Source organism: Carcharodon carcharias, chromosome 7 (genome assembly GCF_017639515.1).
Source record: "Carcharodon carcharias isolate sCarCar2 chromosome 7, sCarCar2.pri, whole genome shotgun sequence".
In the NCBI taxonomy this organism is placed as follows: Eukaryota; Metazoa; Chordata; class Chondrichthyes; order Lamniformes; family Lamnidae; genus Carcharodon; species Carcharodon carcharias.
Genome location: NC_054473.1, coordinates 54,161,996 through 54,184,238, shown reverse-complemented (window position 1 = coordinate 54,184,238; position 22,243 = coordinate 54,161,996). Strand labels below are relative to the sequence as shown.

Here is a 22,243-nt window from a genome sequence, read left to right as displayed (position 1 = left end):
GTAGACATTTGGCCTCTGCTAGGTAGAGCTGGGATCTCCAGACAACACCATGCTTGCCAGTAGGTTTGATGACATCATTATGGTTAGACTGAGAGAAGACTGATGCATGTTCAGAGGGTTAGCATGGGCAAGGGGAGCAAAGAGATTGAGACAGCCAATGTCATGCTGGCTGTTCTGAATAGAATAATCGAGAGAGGGTTAAGAGGCCAGAGGGGTTCAAGTGAAGGGAGAATACTGGAGGCGGGTAGAAGAGTCAGCTGTTGTTATTGGCACACTTGACTCTGGGGTCGATATATCTGAATGTCCCGAAATATAACTCTCGTTTCTTTATGGAGCGAACATGTCGATATATTTCTAATTGCTCAAACACGAAAGAAGTTGCACTTTCTTCTCAAACCCATTCGCGTCAACCTCCGTATTTATTTACAACCCATTGTTTGTGTGGGTGTGAATCAGGCATGAACGGAAAACTCATAAAACCCCCACCCATAGGCTAAAAGCATTTGTGTTTTTAAAAGTAGAGCCAGTTTGCACCGGAGGTTTACGCACTCTTCTATCCGTATCAGCGTAAAACTACTTCTGCCGCCACCTCCCGCTTCCTCTCATCTCCCAATGTGAGTGAGACTAACCCAACCTGGTCATTTAGCCTGGGAACGGTCAGCTCACACCTCAGTCAATAGCCACACCAGAGACTTCTCCAAGTGTTGGCGTCTGCTTTAATATATGTGTGTGAATAGAGTGATTGTACGGGCTGGCTGGCAGCTGTTGGTATGTAAGTGGCTGAGAGTTTGTAAACCCCCCGCCTCCCCCCTCTCCCCCCTCCGGCCGGTGTGGTATGGCCGAGTCCTGGAGGGAGTGTCCGGTTGTCCGAACTCCACTCGCCGGCGGGCTGCTGCCTGATGACTGAACTTTTCTCTGCCTTTTCCCACAGGGCGACATTGAGGTGGACAGCGAGACGGTGTTCGAGTTAGCTGCGTACGTGCTGCAGGTGAGAGGAGTCGCTGCGAGGTTGTTTCCTGGTGTGACAGCGGAGCCTCCTGGCTTCACAGATCCACCCACCGCAGTCAAGGCACAGAAACTTGCAGTGGGGCAGCTTTAGCCGCCGAGTTTCCACTCCGTGAGGAGCTGTTACTCCCCTGCGCTTTGCCTGCTGCCTTGTTTTCACACATTCCAGACAGCGTGTTGTATTCAGTGGTCTGCGTCTGGTCTGTGAGCTGGTGTTACCGCGCCATCTCTCACCTTGTGTTTCTTGTTGCTGGGGAAGAGTTGCCAAAGTCCGTATTGGGCTCTTGCATTCTGATCCAGTCTACTCTCGTTTCATTTGCACCCTTTCCATAATTTTACAGTTTCCCTACTGTCTAAATTAATAACTAAGGGGCTTGGCATTTCTGAGTTTTAAAAACATTTTCTTGCGTTCTGTTCATATACTGACTGATCCCCCTTTCCAATTCCTCAGGAAACGAAAGGAGATTACATCAGGTAAGCAATAATCACTTACATCTGTTTTACTGAATTTACCGTTAAAATAAATTATGAAATTAAAAACCTAATTGCGATTCGTATATGTGTGCGCGCGCGTTTCTAATTTTAAAAGCTCCTTTTGGCAAGTAGAACTAGATTACATTTTTGTGTGATTGCTGCGCGCTTCCACTTTTATTAATGTAGCATTGATGTGAGTTGCAGCAGATTATTTTTAAGTTAATGTAAACGGAAACAGTGTAAGATTGTCATAGACGCAGCCTGTTTCTTTTTGTCAGACCTGCAACAGTACAACCTCAGAAGGGTAATGTATGCAACGAGACGATCACATTTGTCAGCTGCTTGGTTTTTAAGCTTTATGTGCAGCTTTCTCTCTCTCACAGCTGCCCTGGTGGGGCCTCACACTTCATACACTTGACCTCACGGTTACTGGGAGGCTGCTATGTGAATTGGAATTGCTAGTCCAAGCTGCCTACCACTGAATGTTGGCACGTTTATCTTTGAAAAACATTCCTACACGATAATAGTTCTGTGTTTTAAAACCATAACTTTACAACTGATTATACGTGTCCAAAGCTTTTGGTGAGGAGAAAGATTGGCATGAGATTAATTCGTTTGAATCAGTGCCTGTTGGAAATGACCTGTTAAACTCAGTAAGTGCTTTTTTGCCTTCCCAAAAATATTTACTGGTTGGAATTTAATTGCAAAACACCCTGCCTTTATAGTAAATAATTATGTTGCTACCATAGCTCTCTCTTGCCTATGCATGATTTTCTGGTCATTTGAAATCAAATTACTTTTTAAAAAATACTTCATTTGAAAACAACTATTGAAAACAACTAAAGGTCTTTGTAATAGTCTTTGAAATACAAAAAGATTGTCACACCCTGTTGGTGTTTGGGAGTGGTTACAAATGGAGTGTATACACTGCAAAGTGGTGCCCATAAGGATTGTTTTAAAAATTTGAGTTGTTACTCAAAGCAACTGGGTAATTATAATTTGTGATATTTAAGTTTCATCTAAACCTGAAAGGAATCAGGAAAAAGTCCAAAAGGTTAGGAATTACTATTTGAGCCTTTGCGCAGTGCGACCTACCTTGTGTCAGCTATGCCTCTGTCAGAAGGTTTTGTTTAAGCCCTGTTCCAGGGACTTGAGCAAAAAAATCCTGGGCTAATTTTGTAGTGCATTCCCAAGTAAGTGCTAACTGTCGGAGATACTGGTTTACAGATGACATATAATGCTGAAACCCTGCTGACTGCCTCATGTGGACATAAAATATCTCATGGTGCTCTTTTGAAAAAGAGGAGAATTATCCCCAGTGCCCTGGCTTCATTCAAAATCTCCTTCCAAATGCATGACCTCTACCAAAGGTATCAGTTCCCCTTAGAGACATTCACCATCCTGACATGGGAAGTATATTGCTATTCCTTCATAATTGCTGTGTCAAAATCCTAGAACTCCCTCCCTAACAACATTGGGAGCACCTTCACCATATGGAGTGCTGCAGTTCACTAAGATAGCTCACCACCACCTTCTCAAAGGCACTTAGGGATGCGCAATAAGTGCTAGTCTTGACAGTGACACACACAACTCATGAAAATAAAAGAAATTTTACATCGCCACTTATCTCCTGAAAGATGGTTAACAATGGGCCATTGAACAATTGGAAAAACATACATTTGAGCTCCCACTAAGGCAATCAATAGGTACCAAGAGCAGCTTATGAGCAGTGCAGTTCATGAAATAGATATTAGTGTGCCATCATGTTCCTGACCACAGAGTGGATGACAAAGAGCCATGCTCAGTGATAAACTGGCATAAAATAAAGCCTTCTAACTTTGCAATTTATTATATTCCTGCTTGTGGGAGCTTGCTGTGTGCAAATTGGCTGCCATGTTTCCTACAGTACAATAGGGACTGCACTTCAACACTTATTTCATTGGCTGTAAAACACTTTGGCACATCCTCCAGTCAAGAAAGGCACTACATAAATGGTCATTTGAACTTGAAATGTCCTGTGAAAGAGCCATTAAAATGTGCTATACGTCTGAGGTTGTGGAATATTCACTATTAGGGGCTACACTTGATTGGATGTTGGAATGTTAATCTGCAATTGTACTGAGAATAGGTACTAAATAGAGAAGTGAAAACTTCCTCTGTACAAAGTTGACACGTGAACTTGTTAGAGGCAAAGATCTCAGTTGTGGCATAACACAACACGAGTTAGCTGACAAGCAAGTGTTTGTAAAGTTTATTATCGTGTGGATGAATGCATTCTGGAAAAGAAACAGCTTATTTAAAAATACCTCTTAGACTGCCTATACAGCACACTTTGAGTGAACCTGGATAAGATGATATGTATTTGAAATATTTCAGTAATGCTTTTTATTGCCTTTAAAGTTGCTTGGAAATGTATGCCATCTGCTGATGATACATGTTTTTGTTTGTGCAGCCTGTTTCATCAGGTGATAATTCAAAACCTAAACAATATCATCTAGTTGACAGAACTTTCTTTTTATGAAGATGCTGGCATATAATTTAAAAAAACATCAGTTTATTTTCCCTTGTCAGTTGCTTTGTGGTGGACACCTTTCTCCTAGCGCTAAAAGCTGGGAGTTAAATAAATTGCACTGGATTGTCTTTTTTATTTCCCTCTTCAATCTTATCTCACCCTGCCCTCCCAGCTCTAAATTCACCAATGATAAATTTGCATTGTTTGTGTGGAGTAGTGCTGGCGTGAAGTAGAGGCATGATGCATATCTGTCATTTCTCCCACGTTTTTGATCCAGTTAAGCTATTGGGGGAAACAACAAGTGAAGTCTTGGTACTTTTGCGTACATTCTAACTTTGCACCTTTGGTAAGCTCTCCGTCTCACAACAACTTGATAGATGCTTGTTTACTCGAACTCTTGAATGGGTGGTGACATGTGGTCATGAGAAGGCCGAAATTCTGATCTATTTTTCACCACTATTACCGTCATTTTAAATTAAATATCTGCTGGTAGCCTGAACTTGCGTCAGTGTACACTAATACCACCATACAATGTGGGATCAGTGTTCTGTTGATGCTTTATTTATGGAAAGTGGTGCATGTTGTCAATGGTGTTAAATCTTCCTTTGCTGCCACCACAAATCTCAGCACCTGTGTGTATTCATCCATCTTAGACTACACCTTAGGTGTTAGGTTGATGCCAAAGAGAATATGATCTCAATTGACAAAATTGTAGTAAATGATCTGTGTGAGCTGCTTTTTCCACTTTTCTTCTAAAGCTTGCACGTTCAACATCAAAATCATTTGTATGTATGCTGCATTACTTCTAATCCAGAAAGTCCAAATCTAAAGTACTTATATTAAATCAAATTTTATTTTGTAATAATAATTATATGCTACCTGCCTGGGAACGAATCTTATGGTTGCATTCATTTTATTATATCATCATTCAGGAATATGCACCAACATGATGCCTAATTCCTCAAGTCTTGACTAGTCTTTGTCCTTTAAATTGCATCATGGTGTACTTACTACACATAGAGAATCATTGACCAATAGTGCACAACTATTCGGCCCATCAAGTCTGAATGAGCTGCTTTGAAGAGCAATCCAGTTAATCCACTCCATGGCTGCTTTCTCCATAGCCCTACATTTTTTTCCTCCAAGTATTTATCTAATTCTCTTTTGAAAGCTGCTTTTGGAATCTGTTTTCACCGCCTTGTTTCCACCACTCTATCAGGCAGTGCATTCCAAATACTAACTGCTCATTGTAGGAAATAAGGATTTTCTCCATGTTGCCTCCTTTGCCGATCGCCCTACATCTGTGCTCTTCATGATTTTAAACACTTCTTTCAAATTTCCTTTAGCCTTCTCTGCCCTAAGGACAACAACCATTGCTTCTCCAGTCTATCCACGTAACTGTAATCCCTCATCCTTGAAGTAAATTGTTTCTGTATCCACTCCCAAAGCCTTCATTTTCTTCCTAAAATGTGGTGCCCAGTACATATATTTTTTAAAAACTTTAAAAATGAAGCTAGTGGTGATTAGTTTGAAGCATCCTGTAAATTAGTGAAAAATAGGTTGATGCTCCTGACTACGTGTCCAAAGTTGCTGACTGGGGACACTGGCACTTATAAACTCTTCAATTTGTGAAAATTCTCAAATTGATCAGTTCCTATGTCAGGATATGCACAATTCTTTACAAGCTAACCATACTAAAAGGAAGGACGAAGCAATTTAGTCATTAAATAGTAACATAATGAAGGAAAGTAAGATAGAACATCTCTGTCACACTCTGGATGTTCCAAAGTATTATACTGTCAATTTCATACTTTTGAGCTGTAATTGCTGTTTTCTTTTATAGAAAACACCGTAGGCAGTATGCAGACAGCAAGGTGCCGCAAATGGCAATGTGATATCAACCAAATAATGTGTTTTATGGATATGGATTGAGCTATAATTATTGGTCAGGATACTTGGGATAACTGCCCTGCTCTGTTATTCAATTACAGCATGGCTGACCAGTGCCTCAACATCATTTTCCCAACATTTTGCTCCATATGCCTTACTTAACAAAAACTTGAATGCTGGGACAATCAGAGCTTTCATGTCTCTGTTGAAAAGAGTTCTAAATCTCAACTACACTTTTTGTGGGGAGAAAAGTGCTTCCTGGTTAAGTTCCTGAATGATCTAGCTGTAACTCTAAGATTATGTCCCCTTGCTCTTGATTTTTCCCCACCAGAGGAAATAGATTCTGTGTAGCAACTCTTTCAATTCCTTATCAATATTTTACAAACCTTGATCGGATCACCCCTCAATCTCCAATACTCAGGGAAATAAAGTCAGATATATGCATCCAGTACAAAAATCAGAATTACCTGGAAAAACTCAGCAGGTCTGGCAGCATCGGAGGAGAAGAAAAGAGTTGATGTTTCGAGTCCTCATGACCCTTCAACAGAAATAGGTGAGTCCAAGGAGAGGGGTGAAAATGCAGCCAGTGTTGTTCCACAGTCAACACAATCATCTGTCGCAGATTAAACCTGTAGAATGTGTCAAGCATCTCTTTCCCATGGCTCAGAGCTCTTGGATACACAAGGAGGGCTGCTTTTAGATTTTCAGGTTTAAAGACAAGATATTAAATGTATTTGTAGCAAAGAGGGGCAGTAGTTGCAAAGTTAGAAGGCTTTGTTTTATGCCTGTTTATCACTGAGCATGGCTCTTTGTCATCCACTCTGGTCAGGAACATGATGGTGCACTAATATCTATTTCATGAACTGCACTGCTCATAAGCTGCTCTTGGTACCTGTTGATTGCCTTAGTGGGAGCTCAAATGTATGTTTTTTCAATTGTTCAATGGCCCATTGTTAACTATCTTTCAGGAGAGAAGTGACAATGTAAAATTACTACATAATATGTTACTTTTTTTTGTTAGATAGGATAATCCAGTAACTGAGCCAGGTGAAGCTAAAATTCATCAGAACTTTTTTTCAAAATTGACCAGCCAACTTGGCTCACTAATAGGATTTGGAAAGCTGCTACTAGGAGTTGGAGTGTTGCCACTTGGCTTCAAATTACTGTACAAGCTAATGTTCTAACTGATAGGATGGACCTGGTTAAGTAAACTATGGAAAGGCAGTGCTTTGTTCTTATAGGCTGTGTTGATTTAAAGGTTAATCACTAGTGGTAGGTTTATTGCAAATGCTGGAAGATGGGTCCCTAAGGCTTGACTCTTGGCAGCTTGAGCTTATAAAATAGTGGAGAGATAGTGTGCTTATTTATAAACTAAAAATGTACTTGTTTAGAGTTCTTAGTAACTTTGGTGATTCTTAAACCATTTGGCTTGCCTTTTATTTTATTTTAGCCTAGGGTCATGCACGTGTATTCATTGTAACAATGGCCTTTGTGTCTACTCCATTCACTAGTTTCAGTGATTTTTTTTGCCAACATAAGAGGGGGGTGAAGAGGAGGATTGCCTTTTGTTTAATGTAGAATGTCTGAAAGAAGTTATGTCAGTCAACAAATTGAATCTCGTGGCTTTGAAATGGTTAAACTGCAAACAAAGCCCAAATGATTAATGAAAGACAGCAGGACCACAAGATTGAATTACACTGTAAAATTAATTTTCATGCTTTGCCTATTCTTAATAAAATTAGATTCCATTTCTGTTTTGAATAATATTTTCTCACTTTCCCTTTCTTGAATTTTTCCATAATGTGCACCATCTGCAGTCAGCTGTCTGGCCTAGTCCCAAACCACCCAACAATGCAGCTTAGAACTGGCTGCAAAGAGATGCACGAGAGAAAACCTGAAGCATTTTGACATTGTTTCAACATTTGATCATGTTTCAGAAAGTGACCTCCACATTGCACTCTAATAGCACTCCATATCAAGATTCAGCTCCATTGGTGAGCTGGGCTGCTCTGTTAGAATGCACACCCAGGTTTAAGCAAGTACATAGGCAAGGAAAGGTGGGGATGCGGGGTGGGGGTTGGTGGGGTAGAACAAAGGAAAGGTCTGTAATAGGGTGAAAGGCAGGAGAGATTAAATGACAAAAGGATGATGCTGTAAGGCAATGAGAGATGGTAATTGGACAAGAAACAAAAGTTGATCTAAAGAACATGTAAATGGGAAAAGCAGTATCACCAACAGCTACTGTCCAAAAACAAACAAATATTGGAGAAGAAGCTAAGACCTGAAATTGCTGGAAGGATGTAAAGTGCCTAATTGAAAGATGAGGTGCTGTTCTTGGAGCTTACCTTGAGCTTCATTGGAACAGCATAGGAGATTGAGGTCAGAGTAGGGTGGAAAATTAAAATGATAGGTGATCGGAAGTTCAGCGCCATGCTCGCAGACTGAATTGAGGTGGTCTGCAAAGCAGTCATCCAATATAAAGCTAACTGAAACTTGAGCAGCAACTACAGTATAGTAAACCGAAAGAAGTACAAGTACTGTATCTCTTGTGCTTACATGAGAAAGTATGAATGGAAAAAGGAGGGGTGATTGAGGAGTGGACCGGTATGTCATGGAGAGAATAATCCCTTCAGAATGCGAGCTGTGAAGGTGTGTTTGGTCCTGTTGGAGCTGGAAGAAATGGTAGAGGATCCATTGAATGTGGAAGCTGGTGAGATGGAAAGTTCTCTCAAGGTCCTGGGAGGGAAATGTGAGAACAATAGAATGTGCCATGCAGGAAATGGAACGGGCACAGTCAAGGGCATCGTCAACCAAGCTGGGAAGGACTCCTTGGTTGAGGAAAAAGGAAGATCTGTTGGAAGCACTGGTATTGAAGGTGGCATCATCAGAACAAATATGACAGAGAAATTGGGAATGTAATGGAGTCATTACAGCAAGCAGGGTGGGAGGAAGATTTATGAGAGTCCAGGTTTACAGTGAGAGAAGTTGATCAGTCAGACGGAGGGAAATGGCCCTGGATGCAAGCTGGCTGAGCCTTCATTCAAGGAAGTAGCGGAGAGCCCTCAAGCCATTCTGGTGGGGGATGGTGGTGTAGAGCGATTGGATGTCCATGGTGAAAAGATGAACTGAAACTGTTAAAGTGACAAGGGTGTTGGAAGAGTCATGGATGCAGGTAGGAAGAAACTGGGCAAGGGGAGTTAAATTAGAGTTGTGATCAGAAGAAATCAGTTCTGTTGAGCAAGACAAACTGAAACAATGAGTCTACCAGGGCAGCCCTGTTTATGGATCTTGGGAAGGTGGTAAAAATGTGTTGTTCAGATTTGGGGATTATAAGGTTGGAAACTGTGGTGGAAAGAATGCCGAAGGAGATGAGGTGATGATGGCTTGATGTTCAATGGTGGAGTCATGGTCCTGGGGAGATGGTGGCATCAGAGAGTTGACCTTCAGCCTCCATTAGGTAGAGGTCCGCTTGATAAGCAACAACAGCATCAACCTTGTGACAAGTTAGGTGACATCAAAGGGTTGGAAATGAGAGAATAGAATCTTACAACTTCAGATGGAGATAGGCCAGAAGGAGTGAGTGAGGAGAGCTGAGAATTTGGGATAGCTGATGTAAAGCTGACAATTGTAAGTGGAAAAAATATAGGGAGTGTCAGAGGTTAGTGGGAGGGGTCTAGGTGGAATGCAAATTCTGAATTGGGGAGAAAGGGTCTACATTGTGAGGGGGTGCTGGGATGGGGGAAGAATCCTGGCCAAAGAAGTGGGCATAGAGGCGAAGACAACTGAACAAGAGCTCGACTTTGGACTTAGCTCAAAATCAATTGAGGTGGAGCTAGTTCCAAAGTTATCCTGAGATTGGAATTGTACATCAATGTTTTCATTGGTCCCTGGAAAGTGTGCTAGTTTACAGACTGCATCTGACAGGCGAAGGCCTGTACATCTGCTGTTCATAGTGTAAACAACCCAAAGTTGTACGCTTGTGGTGCAAAATACCCCAGCCTGCCTCTTCTAGTTTAAGTAGAAATAAATGTTAATCTCATATAGCTTTTGGGTTCACTGTTTCCATTAATTGATCACAGGTTTGTTTGGTGCCACTCTTAGACTGTGGAATTACTTAAAAAAAGCAATGCTGCAATATACCCTCAGGGTCCTGGTGTTGTGGAAACTACCCCATTTATATTTGAAGGCAGTTCCATGGCACCTGGATCAGTAAACTATGCAAACACAATTCTTCTTAAATCAAAATTTTCAACCTTTTTCTTGCTGCTGTTTCTTTCCTAATGGCCATTGAACTTGAGTATAGGCTGGCAAATACAAAATAATTTGCCTCAATAAGTAAACAAAGTTGGTTTTCACACTAATCGACAGAAACCATGGCTATTTCTGGCTCTGGCAGCAGTGCCTATACATTGCTGTTAGGAGAAACACTGCCTCCAGAGGCAGCTGTGAAAATCACTATCCAAGGTTTCATCGATCCCTCAAAGAACACATGCTGCTTTCTGTGTTGAGTCCCAAGGTGGAACTAGAATCATCCATAGCTGTACTGCAGTAAAGTGAATTGGATGTTAATTTCATGGATTGCAAATATGATTGGATCAGTAGAATGAGGTACTTCAAACATTAAATGTGGAAAGACTTCCACTCATGTTTACAATGGAAAATACTTTTTACAAGTATTGTTGTTTTGACATAAACTCAGCAGTGTAATTCAGGTGTCGGGTTAGTAGGTTGACACCCTAGCACCTTTGGACCCAAGCCATGAAGCACGGCCTCAGTATAATACTTTTGATGGAAAGCCACTTTCAAAACCTGACAAGTGCTCTGGACATTTGTAGGTGTGAGCAGAGAATTCTAGTGTCAGTGTGAACATTTCTTCTCGGTGCCAAATCGGTTTGGATTTCCAGCTGGAGAGTGGAACTCTACCTTTTTAAAGGTGCATGTGCAAAGTTTTTTTCTGGCAGTGTTCAGTGGCAGAATCCAACAATATACACTCAGGTTGCAGTGTAAAATGTTGCAACCTATATGCAGAAGCCTTGGGCTAGTAGATGCAGTGAGACAACAGCCTTTGTTAACTATCTGTTGCTGATTATTACACCTTTAATATTTTCTCTCTATTACTACAATTCTTTTATGGGATGAGAGTTATCCTATGATGAGAGGCTGAGTAAACTGGGCCTATACCCTCTGTGAGAGGTGATCTCATTGCCAGGTTTTGAAGAGGTTTGATAGGGTGGACATTGAAAGATTATTTTCCCCTAACTGGGGAATATAAAACACAGGGGCACAGTCTCAGGATAAGGAGCCAATCATTTAGGATTGAGAGAAGGAGAAATTTGTTCACTGAGTTGTGAATCTTTGAAATTCTCTAGCTGCCAAGGTTGTGGTTGCTCCATTGATGAGGATATTCAAGGTTAAGATAAACAGATGTTTGATCACTCTCAGGAATTCAAGGAATTTGGGCAGTGGGCAAGAAAGTGAAATCAAGGCAGAAGGCCATCCATGGTCATATCGAATGGTGGAGCAGACTCAAAGGGGCCAAATGGTCTACTGCTCCTGTTTCTTATGTTCTGTGTAGATATAAAGTGCACATCAGAGATTTTTCTTTGTATTTTTACAGTATCAAAGCCATTCCATCAGATTACAAGCAGAATTACTTGTGTAGACTCAATAACAACCTTAACTCACTTGGGGAGTTCCGACTTTGGCCTAGTTTATAAGTGACCTCTTATAATGTAAATGCTGCTTGTTATGTAGGTTACTTGACTGAATCTAGGCCATTGAGCTTCTGTTTGAATAACTTTCATATTTAAAACAATGATTATTCCATGCTAATTGGGTAGTTGTGATGGCACATGTTTCCAGTTTTTTAGCATGAGCTAACTTCATCTGCATAGCATGCTTTGGTGTAAAACATTTTTTCCATATCTGCCTGTTTTGGGATTTTATTTCTTTAATATATATAAAGTCATGATTCAGAAATCTATTGCACTTGAAGTCACATGGCCCACATTTACATAGCCCTAGTGGTCTACTGTTCTGTGAAAGCTGTGTTATATAGGGTTGGGAACATATCTATTTTCCTCCAGTAATGGCAGCTGTTTGCACACTTTCTTCTGAGCTCTGCTTCTGTCATGATTTTAATTAACCTATTTTGATGACAGCCCTCAACTCTTTCCACTCAGCACAAGCTGCAAGGAGATGAGAACTTGGTTATTCTGTATCCTTTGTTCTTTCTTACTCCACCTGAGCCAGCTTTTCATTTGTTCCCTTGCTCCCACTTGTGATGACATTTCCCTGCTCCCATGAGTGACCTCAGACCCCAACTAAACAGTCCACCTCAATTGCTTTGGTTCAGCTCATGATTTCGGAGATCTTTAAAGCTATAGAAGTCAGATAAAGAGGAAAAAATGTCTCTCTGCATTCGTGCAAATGATTTTCAAGGTAAAGATAGCTCTGCCTATTTCTGATAAAATCAGTTATGTTACTTTCTGTATTAACAGGGATTTAAACGATGGTATGTAGATAAGGTTGTACAAATGTACTACAACAGCTGTTATTAAATGAAAGATTAAAAACAAAAAACTGTGGATGCTGGAAATCCAAAACAAAAACAAAAATACCCGGAAAAACTCAGCAAGTCTGGCAGCATCTGCGGAAAGGGACACAGTTAACGTTTTGAGTCCGAATGACCCTTCAACAGAACTAAGTAAAACATGATAGGGTCCCCCTTGTCCTCACTTATCACTTCACCAACCTCCGTATTCAAAGGATCATCCTCCACCATTTCCGCCAACTCCAGCATGATGCCACCACCAAACACATCATCCCTTCACCCCCCCACCCCCCCCCCGCCCGATGGCATTCCGCAGGATCATTCCCTCCGGGACAGCCTGGTCCACTCCTCCATCACCCCCTACGCCTCAACCCCCTCCCACGGCACCTTCCCATGCAACCGTAGAAGGTGCAACACCTGCCCCTTTACTTCCCCTCTCCTCACCGTCCAAGGGCCCAAACACTCCTTTTAAGTGAAGCAGCATTTCACTTGCACTTCCCTCAATTTATTCTACTGCATTCGATGCTCCCAATGCGGTTTCCTCTACATTGGAGAGACCAAAGGCAGACTGGGTGACCGCTTTGCAGAACACCTTCGGTCTGTCCGCAAGCATTACCCAGTCCTCCCTGTCGCTGGCCATTTCAACACTCCACCCTGCTCTCATGCCCACATGTCCGTCCTTGGCCTGCTGCATTGTTCCAGTGAAGCTCAATGCAAACTGGAGGAACAGCACCTCATCTTCCGACTAAGTACCTTACAGCCTTCCGGACTGAATATTGATTTCAACAATTTTAGATCATGCACTCTCTCCTCCATCCCCACCCCCTTTCCGATCTCCACTTTCTTTTCCAATAATTCATATAGATTTTTCTTTTCCCACCGATTTCCATTATTTTTAAATGTATTTCCATCCATTGTTTTATCTCTACCTTTTAGCCTTTTTCAATTCCTTCATCCCACCCCACCCCCACTAGGGCTGTCTGTACCGATGATGCTACATTCAAAAACAGTTCCTCTGACATGTCCTCCTTCTTCCTTAACCGAGGTTTTCCACCCACGGTCGTTGACAGGGCCCTCAACCGTGTCCGGCCCATTTCCCGCGCATCCGCCCTCACGCCTTCTCCTCCCTCCCAGAAACATGATAGGGTCCCCCTTGTCCTCACTTATCACCCCACCAGCCTCCGCATTCAAAGGATCATCCTCCGCCATTTCCGCCAACTCCAGCATGATGCCACCACCAAACACATCTTCCCTTCACCCCCCTTATCGGCATTCCGTAGGGATCGCTCCCTCCGGGACACCCTGGTCCACTCCTCCATCACCCCCTACTCCTCAACCCCCTCCTATGGCACCACCCCATGCCCACGCAAAAGATGCAACACCTGCCCCTTCACTTCCTCTCTCCTCACCGTCCAAGGACCCAAACACTCCTTTCAAGTGAAGCAGCATTTCACTTGCATTTCCCCCAACTTAGTCTACTGCATTCGTTGCTCCCAATGTGGTCTCCTCTACATTGGAGAGACCAAACGTAAACTGGGCGACCGCTTTGCAGAACACCTGCGGTCTGTCCGCAAGAATGACCCAAACCTCCCTGTCGCTTGCCATTTCAACACTCCACCCTGCTCTCTTGCCCACATGTCTGTCCTTGGCTTGCTGCATTGTTCCAGTGAAGCCCAACGCAAACTGGAGGAACAACACCTCATCTTCCGACTAGGGACTTTACAGCCTTCCGGACTGAATATTGAATTCAACAACTTTAGGTCGTAAGCTCCCTCCCCCATCCCCACCCCCTTTCTGTTTCCCCCTTCCCTTTTTTTTCCAATAAATTATAAAGATTTTCCTTTTCCCACCTATTTCCATTATATAAATAAAAAAAAAACCCACTAGAGCTATACCTTGAGTGCCCTACCATCCATTCTTAATTAGCACATTCGTTTAGATAATATCACCAACTTTAATTTTAACACCTATGTGATCTATTGTACTATTGTCGTTGACATCTTTTGATGATCTGCTTCTATCACTGCATGTTTGTCCCTACAACCCCCCCCCCCCCTCCACCTCTTTGTCTCTCTATCTCTCCGCCCCCCACACACACACCTTAAACCAGCTTATATTTCAACTCTTTCTTGGACTCGAACGCAAGTTCTGTCGAAGGGTCATGAGGACTCGAAACGTCAACTCTTTTCTTCTCCGCCGATGCTGCCAGACCTGCTGAGTTTTTCCAGGTAATTCTGTTTTTGTTCTGTCTGTACCTTGCTTGTCCTGCTTTCTACCCTTAATTAGCACATTCCTTAGATAAGATCACCACCTTCAACACCTCTTTGTCCTTTTGTCTGTGACATCTTTTGGTTATCTGCACCTATCACTGGCCCTCTATCCAGCTCTATTTGTCCCACCGCCCCTTAAACCAGTTGATATTTCACCTTTCTTCTATTTTTACTTAGTTCTGTTGAAGGGTCATTCAGACTCGAAACGTTAACTGTGTCCCTCTCTGCAGATGCTGCCAGACCTGCTGAGTTTTTCCAGGTATTTTTGTTTTTGCTTTTGTTATTAAATAAAAATGACATGAAGCTGTTAGTGTGGTATTATGGACATTGGGAGCAGAGAATGAGTGGAGACTTGTTCCTTTTAAATATGGGGAAAATTTTCTAACTTCTATACATCATGCCATGGTCCAGCCTTTGCTTTCTGTTTAGGTTAAGGACAAGTTTACAAATAAAGAATGGGAATTTCTTTGCGGTACTTTCAGGACATTGCATCAAAATCTTAACAATTGCTATTAAGGACCATTGAGAAATTGTTTGTATAATTGTGCTTTCATTTCGCAGCTTGTATCATGATACCCCTGCCACATGGATCACTGCTTGGTGGGTATAGTCAGTTCTTCCCCATATTTATTAAAAACTGCTGACCAGTAGACTAAACAAGATTAAATTGTATAACTTGGCAAGTTAAATTGAATCCAAAAATACTGTAAGGTTACTTGAAAATTTCACCAGTGGATGTTCCCCAGAAGACATGGATTTCATAGGGTTGCTGAACCTTGATCTGGCATTTCTAAAATACTATTTGTAACAATCAAGAAGATGATTCAGATGTTGTTGCTGCAGATTGCTTATTATTACAAGAGAAAAAAAATATGCAGCATACCGTTCATTAGCCACAACAATATTTGATCCAGTGCTTCCAGTCAGTAGGCTGTTGTTTGGAGATGAAATGTTTGAAACACGAGTGAACAGAGGTGCATTGAAACTGATGCTTTGAAAAACACTTTTCAGTTTTGAAACCCAATGGAATGAACAAAGCCGCAAGACCAACCTGGTGGATTGTTCAGTGTGACAGGCATCCACAATCTGCAGACATTGCTGAGCCAGCTGATTTTAGTCAGGCCATTAAAAATGTTTGGTGACGTGAACATCTGCTTGATTCTGAACACTATCGAGCATTCTTTGCTAAACATTAGGAACAGGATTTGGTTGTTCAATCCTTTGAGTCTGCTCTTCCATTCAGTTAGGCCATGGCTGATCTTGTATCTTAACCCCATTTATCCACCTTAACTCTATGATACCTTTGTTTTAGCAGTTTCAGTCTTGAAAGCTCCAATTATTCTGAGGTTGGTCCCTCATCTAAAACCATTAAGTAGCAGCATCCCTGTAGTATATGGGAAGTCCCTGCATTATTCATATGGTAGAACAGTTTCCATATCATACCTTTCAGCTTGTAAATAAAGGACATTCCATTGGATCATTTGGATATTAAAATAAATCATTTTTATGTTTTTTACTGTATTGCAGTAAGTTGCTCATAGGTTTAATGCATTACCCAAATACCGATTTAATGAAGCTTTGATCTGGAATGTGGCTAATTTTGTTCCATATTTTTGATCAAATTCAAAGGAGCAATAAATTATGAAGGGAGCACAGAGTGGAGGTAGGGCTATAATATTGTAGCCCTGGGTCTCTTACCTGTGCGCACTGGAAGTGTGGTTCCAGGTTAGAATTACAGAATTGAATCCTCGTAGCTATGTACAACGTTGTTTATCCTTCTAACTGAGGGTTGTGGGAGAAAAAAAAAGTTAAGACTTTCTTTATCCACCAATAGCTGTAATTCCAAGATAAAAGTTTGCAGTAAAGCATTTTAGAGCATTTGCACAAGCACTTTAAAACTTAAAATTGTAACTCAAAGATTGGGGCAACAGGGCATGATTGAAGTTGACTACAAGTCATGGCAGCTGAGAGCTGTGTTCCATAGCAGTGGTAGTAATAGACAACACATGCAAAATCTTTTTAAATTTGATTTCAGTGGTAGACGTTCCATGCAGGTTAACGATAGAAAGTAACGATATTGGCTTGTGTAGGTCTGCCTGCCCCAATCAGGAAACGGACGACCTTGGACAATAAGAAAGATTACCTATTTTATTGTCAGTTAGTGGCATTACCTCAAATAAAAACTCAAAATGTTGGAAATACTTAGATTGTGGCAGCGTCTGTAGAGGGAAAAAAAATTAATGTTTCAGGTCTGTGACCTTTCATCAGAACTAGGAAAAGTTAGGAGTGTAATAGGTTTTGAGCAAGAAGCGGGTAGGACAAGGACTGCAGTTAGGCTCACTGTAAGCTTGAGGAATAGCACTTCACCTTTTGATGAGGCACTATATAACCTTCCAGACTCAGCATTGAGTTCAACAATTTCAGACCATAATCTCTGCTCCATTTTTCTTTCACTTGTTTCGTTGTTTTTCTTTCAGTCAGCAGCCTACCTGTGCAGGCAATTCTTTTCTTTCTTTTCTTACCCCTTCACCATTTTCTTTGGCCCTGCAAGACTAACTCTCCTGCCATTCGGTATCTCCTGTCTTTCACCCTACCATAGATCTTACTTTTGTCCTTGTCCCATGCATGCCTTGGTCAAAACTTACTCTATCTTTAGCTTTTCCTAGTTCTGATGAAAGGTCACCAATTTGAAATGTTAATTCTATTTCTCTCCACAAATGCTGTCATATCCTGCTGAGTATTTCGGGTATTTTACGGTTTAACTTCAGGTTTCCAGCAACAGCAATATTCTGCTTTACAATTATGGTGTTACCTCATTTAGTTTACAGCACTCCCAGTCTGAATTGGAGCATGGCATTAGCAGTACCATTGCAAAGGACTAGACAGCAGAAATAGGGTCACTATAATTGATTTTGTAGTCCCCCCAGTAATGGGGGGAAAAAAGCAAGGTTGCTATTTGTGCTCTCTCTAGTGTCTCGTTTTGGTAACATATTCCTGTGTTGGTAAATTGAGGACAGAATCAGACTTCACTATCAAAGTACCACAGTCAAGTAGGCCAGCAACATTCACCCTTCAAGTGCTTGTGTGAGAATTTACGAATTAAAATTAAGTGGCATTGCAGCAGAAAAGAGGGAGGTAAAATACTTGCAATGTGGACTATTTCATTCCCATACAAATAGCTTCATGTTGGGGAGATTGCCAATTTATTTTCTGATTTCAAAATATGCTATCTCTTTTACAACCTTGGGGAAAATAGAGTGTTCCTTTCTCTTTGTTTCTCTCCCTCTTGATTTATCTGTTCTTTTTATCTATTTTTGTTTAAATGCCCATCAAAGACACACAGAATGGATTTTCATCCAGCTTCTGGATTTAAACCCTGGTCTCAGAGGTGAAAAACTTGTGTGTAAGCCATTAAACCACCACCACCACCACCCCTCCAACCACCATACCTTATTGTTTTATGTAGGCCAAGAGTAATCCCTCAATGAAAACTGCAGTAAAATATTTTCAAATGTCATTGAGTCATAGTTCTTATAGCATAGACTATGGCCCATCCAGTCCATGCCAGCTCATTGTATAACAGTCCAGCCAGCCCCTCTCCCCCTCGCCCTGCAAGTTCATTTCTCTCAAGTGCCTATATAATTTCCTCTTGAAATCATTGGTTGTCTATGAGAGTGGTGGAAGCAAAGACGAGTTCCAGGCACAAGATGTCAACACAAGATGTTTGAGCACTAGTGTTCTACACCATGGGACTGCGAAGTGAGGGATGTGTTAAGTCCCATCCACTATTGAGTTGACCACCTTAGATGTGATGATATGGCTACATGCCATAACAGAAGGAAAACTAATGGGAACGGTCTCTGCATTGAAATAGATAAATAATTTTAAAATAATGCTAATGTATATTAAATAGTTTTTATTTCTATTGAGTGAGACACCCTGGCTACCAGAAACAAAATTTGTCAAAATAGCACAAATGATGAAATGGTGCTTAGAGAAGACACACAATTAACCCAGAAAGTACCTGACGTTCTACTCTTTAACACACACTTATTTTATTATTGCTGAAATGGTAGGTTGGAACCTGTGCCTGATCAGTTAGTAGGAGTCACTGCTCATGGCTGTATGCTGATAAAGTCAACTAAAATAACAGCACCAAAGCCTAATCTGTTTTGAACCTTGCCTCCTTGATATTATGTTTCAAACCTCCCAAGTCATCAATTTGTCAGGTGCAATAAGTGCCTAATGTTTAGTGATTTGCTAAAGTCAAACTTAAAATTGCTGCAATGCGGACCTAAAGCAGGCAGCTCCAATTTACAAGTTATTAATAGCAGTGTGAACTTCAGTTCACGTAGAAGAGGACTACAAAAAGTCAAATGACAAGTATGTCGCATTCTTTTCACTAGTTTATTTTATCTAGATGTGATCCTGTAAGATTTAGATGCTCGTGCTGTGAAATTCTCAATAATATCTTTCACAGGGTTGGCAGCTACAGCAAAACAATTTCAGGCCACAGCACAATGCCTGATGAAGGTCACTTTGTGCCAGTAATATGTTTAGTAGATTGGATGGACATGTTGAGCATGTAGTCAGTCACTCTAGCTGCTGGAGCCCACTGTAATGTTGTTACATTGGTTCTGGCAGCATGGGGAATCAGGCCTATCTACTATGAGTAGCAGCGCTATAAGGTAATTTCACGGTAAAATATTTAGATCTCATGAATTTGGACACAAGCCGACGTGGTTTTGTTGATAATGCAGTGAGTGCTCTTCCTTCTTGTCAATCACAGATGGCAGTTGTTGTGGTGCCGTTTCATAAATGTCCCATCAAGGAAATTTAACAATGCTATTAAGTGAAACAGAATTACCTGGAAAAACTCAGCAGGTCTGGCAGCATTGGCGGAGAAGAAAAGAGTTGACGTTTCGAGTCCTCATGACCCTTCGACAGAACTTGAGCTCAATTCTGTCGAAGGGTCATGAGGACTCGAAACGTCAACTCTTTTCTTCTCCGCCGATGCTGCCAGACCTGCTGAGTTTTTCCAGGTAATTCTGTTTTTGTTTTGGATTTCCAGCATCCGCAGTTTTTTTGTTTTTATCTATTAAGTGAAACGTTGCACTTATTAAACCAGAGAGGGAAATTGGCAGTGGTGTTGATCCAGGGAGCAACCTGGCTTTTCATTGCTTTTCAGTTTATTTTTACATTAGCAGCCATGGCACCTGTTGGAGTTTTTTAAATCTCAGTTAAAATGCTGGTTCCCTTTCCCCTTCCCATCATTATACTGTGCATTGTGCTTGAGAAAATATCAGAAAGCAGCATTTAAACAAATCAGCAAAGTTTTTTCAGTAGAGACAGGCATGTCTCCTTCATGCTTGACCTGATGTTTGATCATATAGAAATTAAGTAAACTTTGGCAACATTAGGAAGCCTTCATTTCCTGATGACACAAAGGGCAAATCAGTGCTCTGGAGCATTCTTCTGCATTGTTCTATCATTTAAAAATGTTGGCCGTGGCGGGGGCGGGGGAGGTGGAGGGCTGCTTTGGAAAACATGATGATGTCGGTCTCTATATTTACAGAGGGGCTACATGATAGCCTGGGGAAACCCGGCAATTGGCAGACTAACTAATCACAGGGAAGACTGCAGATTGGAGGCTAAAAAAGCTGGAGGCAGCAGGGTATGTTCAGGCCATGACACAGGCTGCAGATTGGGGCAGGCAGTTGATAATTGTACTGGGGGCTAGAGAGAAGCTGTGATCGACAGAAGGGAAGCTGAAGGATTCCTTGTGGGACCAGAGAAGCACTCCTGGCCAACAAGGAGTATTCTCAAAAAGCACTTAGCTTCTGGGCCAACACCTTTCCTCCCCATTTTGCTGCCAGGTTTCCTGAATCCTAGGAAACATAACCAGAAGCAGTTGAATTTAAATCTGACTCCCAATTGTATTGTGGGAACCTGAATTAAATGTGATACTCTACCTATCCGCTGGATGATTAATTGATTCAGTTTTAATTACTGAAATAAAAATAACACAGTATTAGAAATACACATTTGATCCCTCAGCATTTGAAAAGCATTCCATTTTATTTCGCCTGTTGTGCTTGTTTAAGAGAATGCTGCTGTTTATTTACCTCTTGATGGTATGTGTGACCCTGATGTTTGTCAGCCTGAAGATAATGCAAATTAATTCACTGTTGATACTTTCACAACAGAAAGTATCGAGATACATTAGAAAAGTTTTATCATCTCCAGTTTGTTTTTGATGTGATTTTTAAGGCTTAATAGTTGAGAAAGAAACAAGAGGAAGCATAGTGTGTAATTAAAAGGTTAGACACCATTTGGCCCTGCAGCTATGTAATACACACAGAAAACTACAATGCAAATAGCATCTCATACACTTTGTGTATAGATTTGCTTCATTTGTTCCACATAACTTGCTCCAGGCTTCACTACATTTTTTTCGGCTCAATTATGCTCACTCCATTGAACTGATATATTATTCAATTGATGTCACATTTATAAAGCTGAGCACATTTTAGTGGAAACAATTCCAGAATGGGGTGTAGATGATTGAATTCAGCCATTTACATTGAATGTTCAATTTTGGGCATGCCCAGTTGTAAAATTGTAGTTGAGTTTTGAAGCAACTGCACGCTTGCAACCTAGCATCGTTGAGGAAGATCTGTGCAAGTTACGAAAGTAAAATCATTGCTGGCCTGCGCAGGTAGGCTAAGATCAACTTGCCCATGAAGAAAAGAAAAGCAATTAATGGGAAAGTATTTGTTTCAAGTTGTCCATTCTACACCTAACTAACGACCTTGGGTTCAATGCCTCAGAAGTTCTAGTACCACCTCAGTAATATTACATGACTGCTTCAGGAGCTTGTGCTGTAGCATGTTCAAAATTTGCAGTGCCTGTATGAAATGATATTTGCTATAAGAAAGAATACCCTTCTGCCTCTCCTTAACCACCTGAATGGAAAAGTTTTAACAGGAGGTGCTATAGTCAACACACATTCTGTTCACTGTCACTTAACAAAAAATAGAGCTGTCCGTTTAAACAAGAGTCTTCTCCTGGTATCATGGTGAGCTGTATTCCCTCAATCAACATCACTAAAGTAGATATCTGGCCATCAACATCTTTGCTGTTTGTGTGAGTTCACTGTGCTGTTTGGCTACCGGATTTTCAGATGTAACCATTACTGCACATCAAAAAGTGCCTCATTGGTTGTGATGCATTTTATGACATCTTAAGAGCAAAAAAGATGCAGGTGTAAATGCAACTTTTTTCTCTCTCTTTCTACATCCAAAACACTTTTTAGCAGAACATGTGTTGACCACAATATCAATGAACCCCTACACCAGTTGGTCATTTTCTCCGTGGTCATGCAGACAGGAAGAGTCAGAATATTTTTCTTTCTTGAGGCTATTGTTTGCATGAGACAGAATCACAATGCTTAGCCCCAGTGCTGTACCGTGCAGTGATGCTGCAGTGATGTATTTGCACGTCTAATGATCTGTAATCTCACTAAGTAAACTGTACAGG

General features: G+C 41.2%; 1 protein-coding gene across 1 annotated transcript in view; it reads left to right on the top strand.

Moving 5' to 3' along the window:
- The window catches only part of LOC121280296 (FERM domain-containing protein 4B-like), a 247,612-nt gene that overhangs the window by 130,787 nt on the left and 94,582 nt on the right, over positions 1-22,243 (top strand). Inside the window, exons 6-7 of the mRNA XM_041192139.1 lie at positions 932-988; positions 1,457-1,479. Of these exons, the coding sequence (XP_041048073.1) occupies positions 932-988; positions 1,457-1,479 (80 nt within the window). The remainder of the gene's footprint in view (positions 1-931; positions 989-1,456; positions 1,480-22,243) is intronic.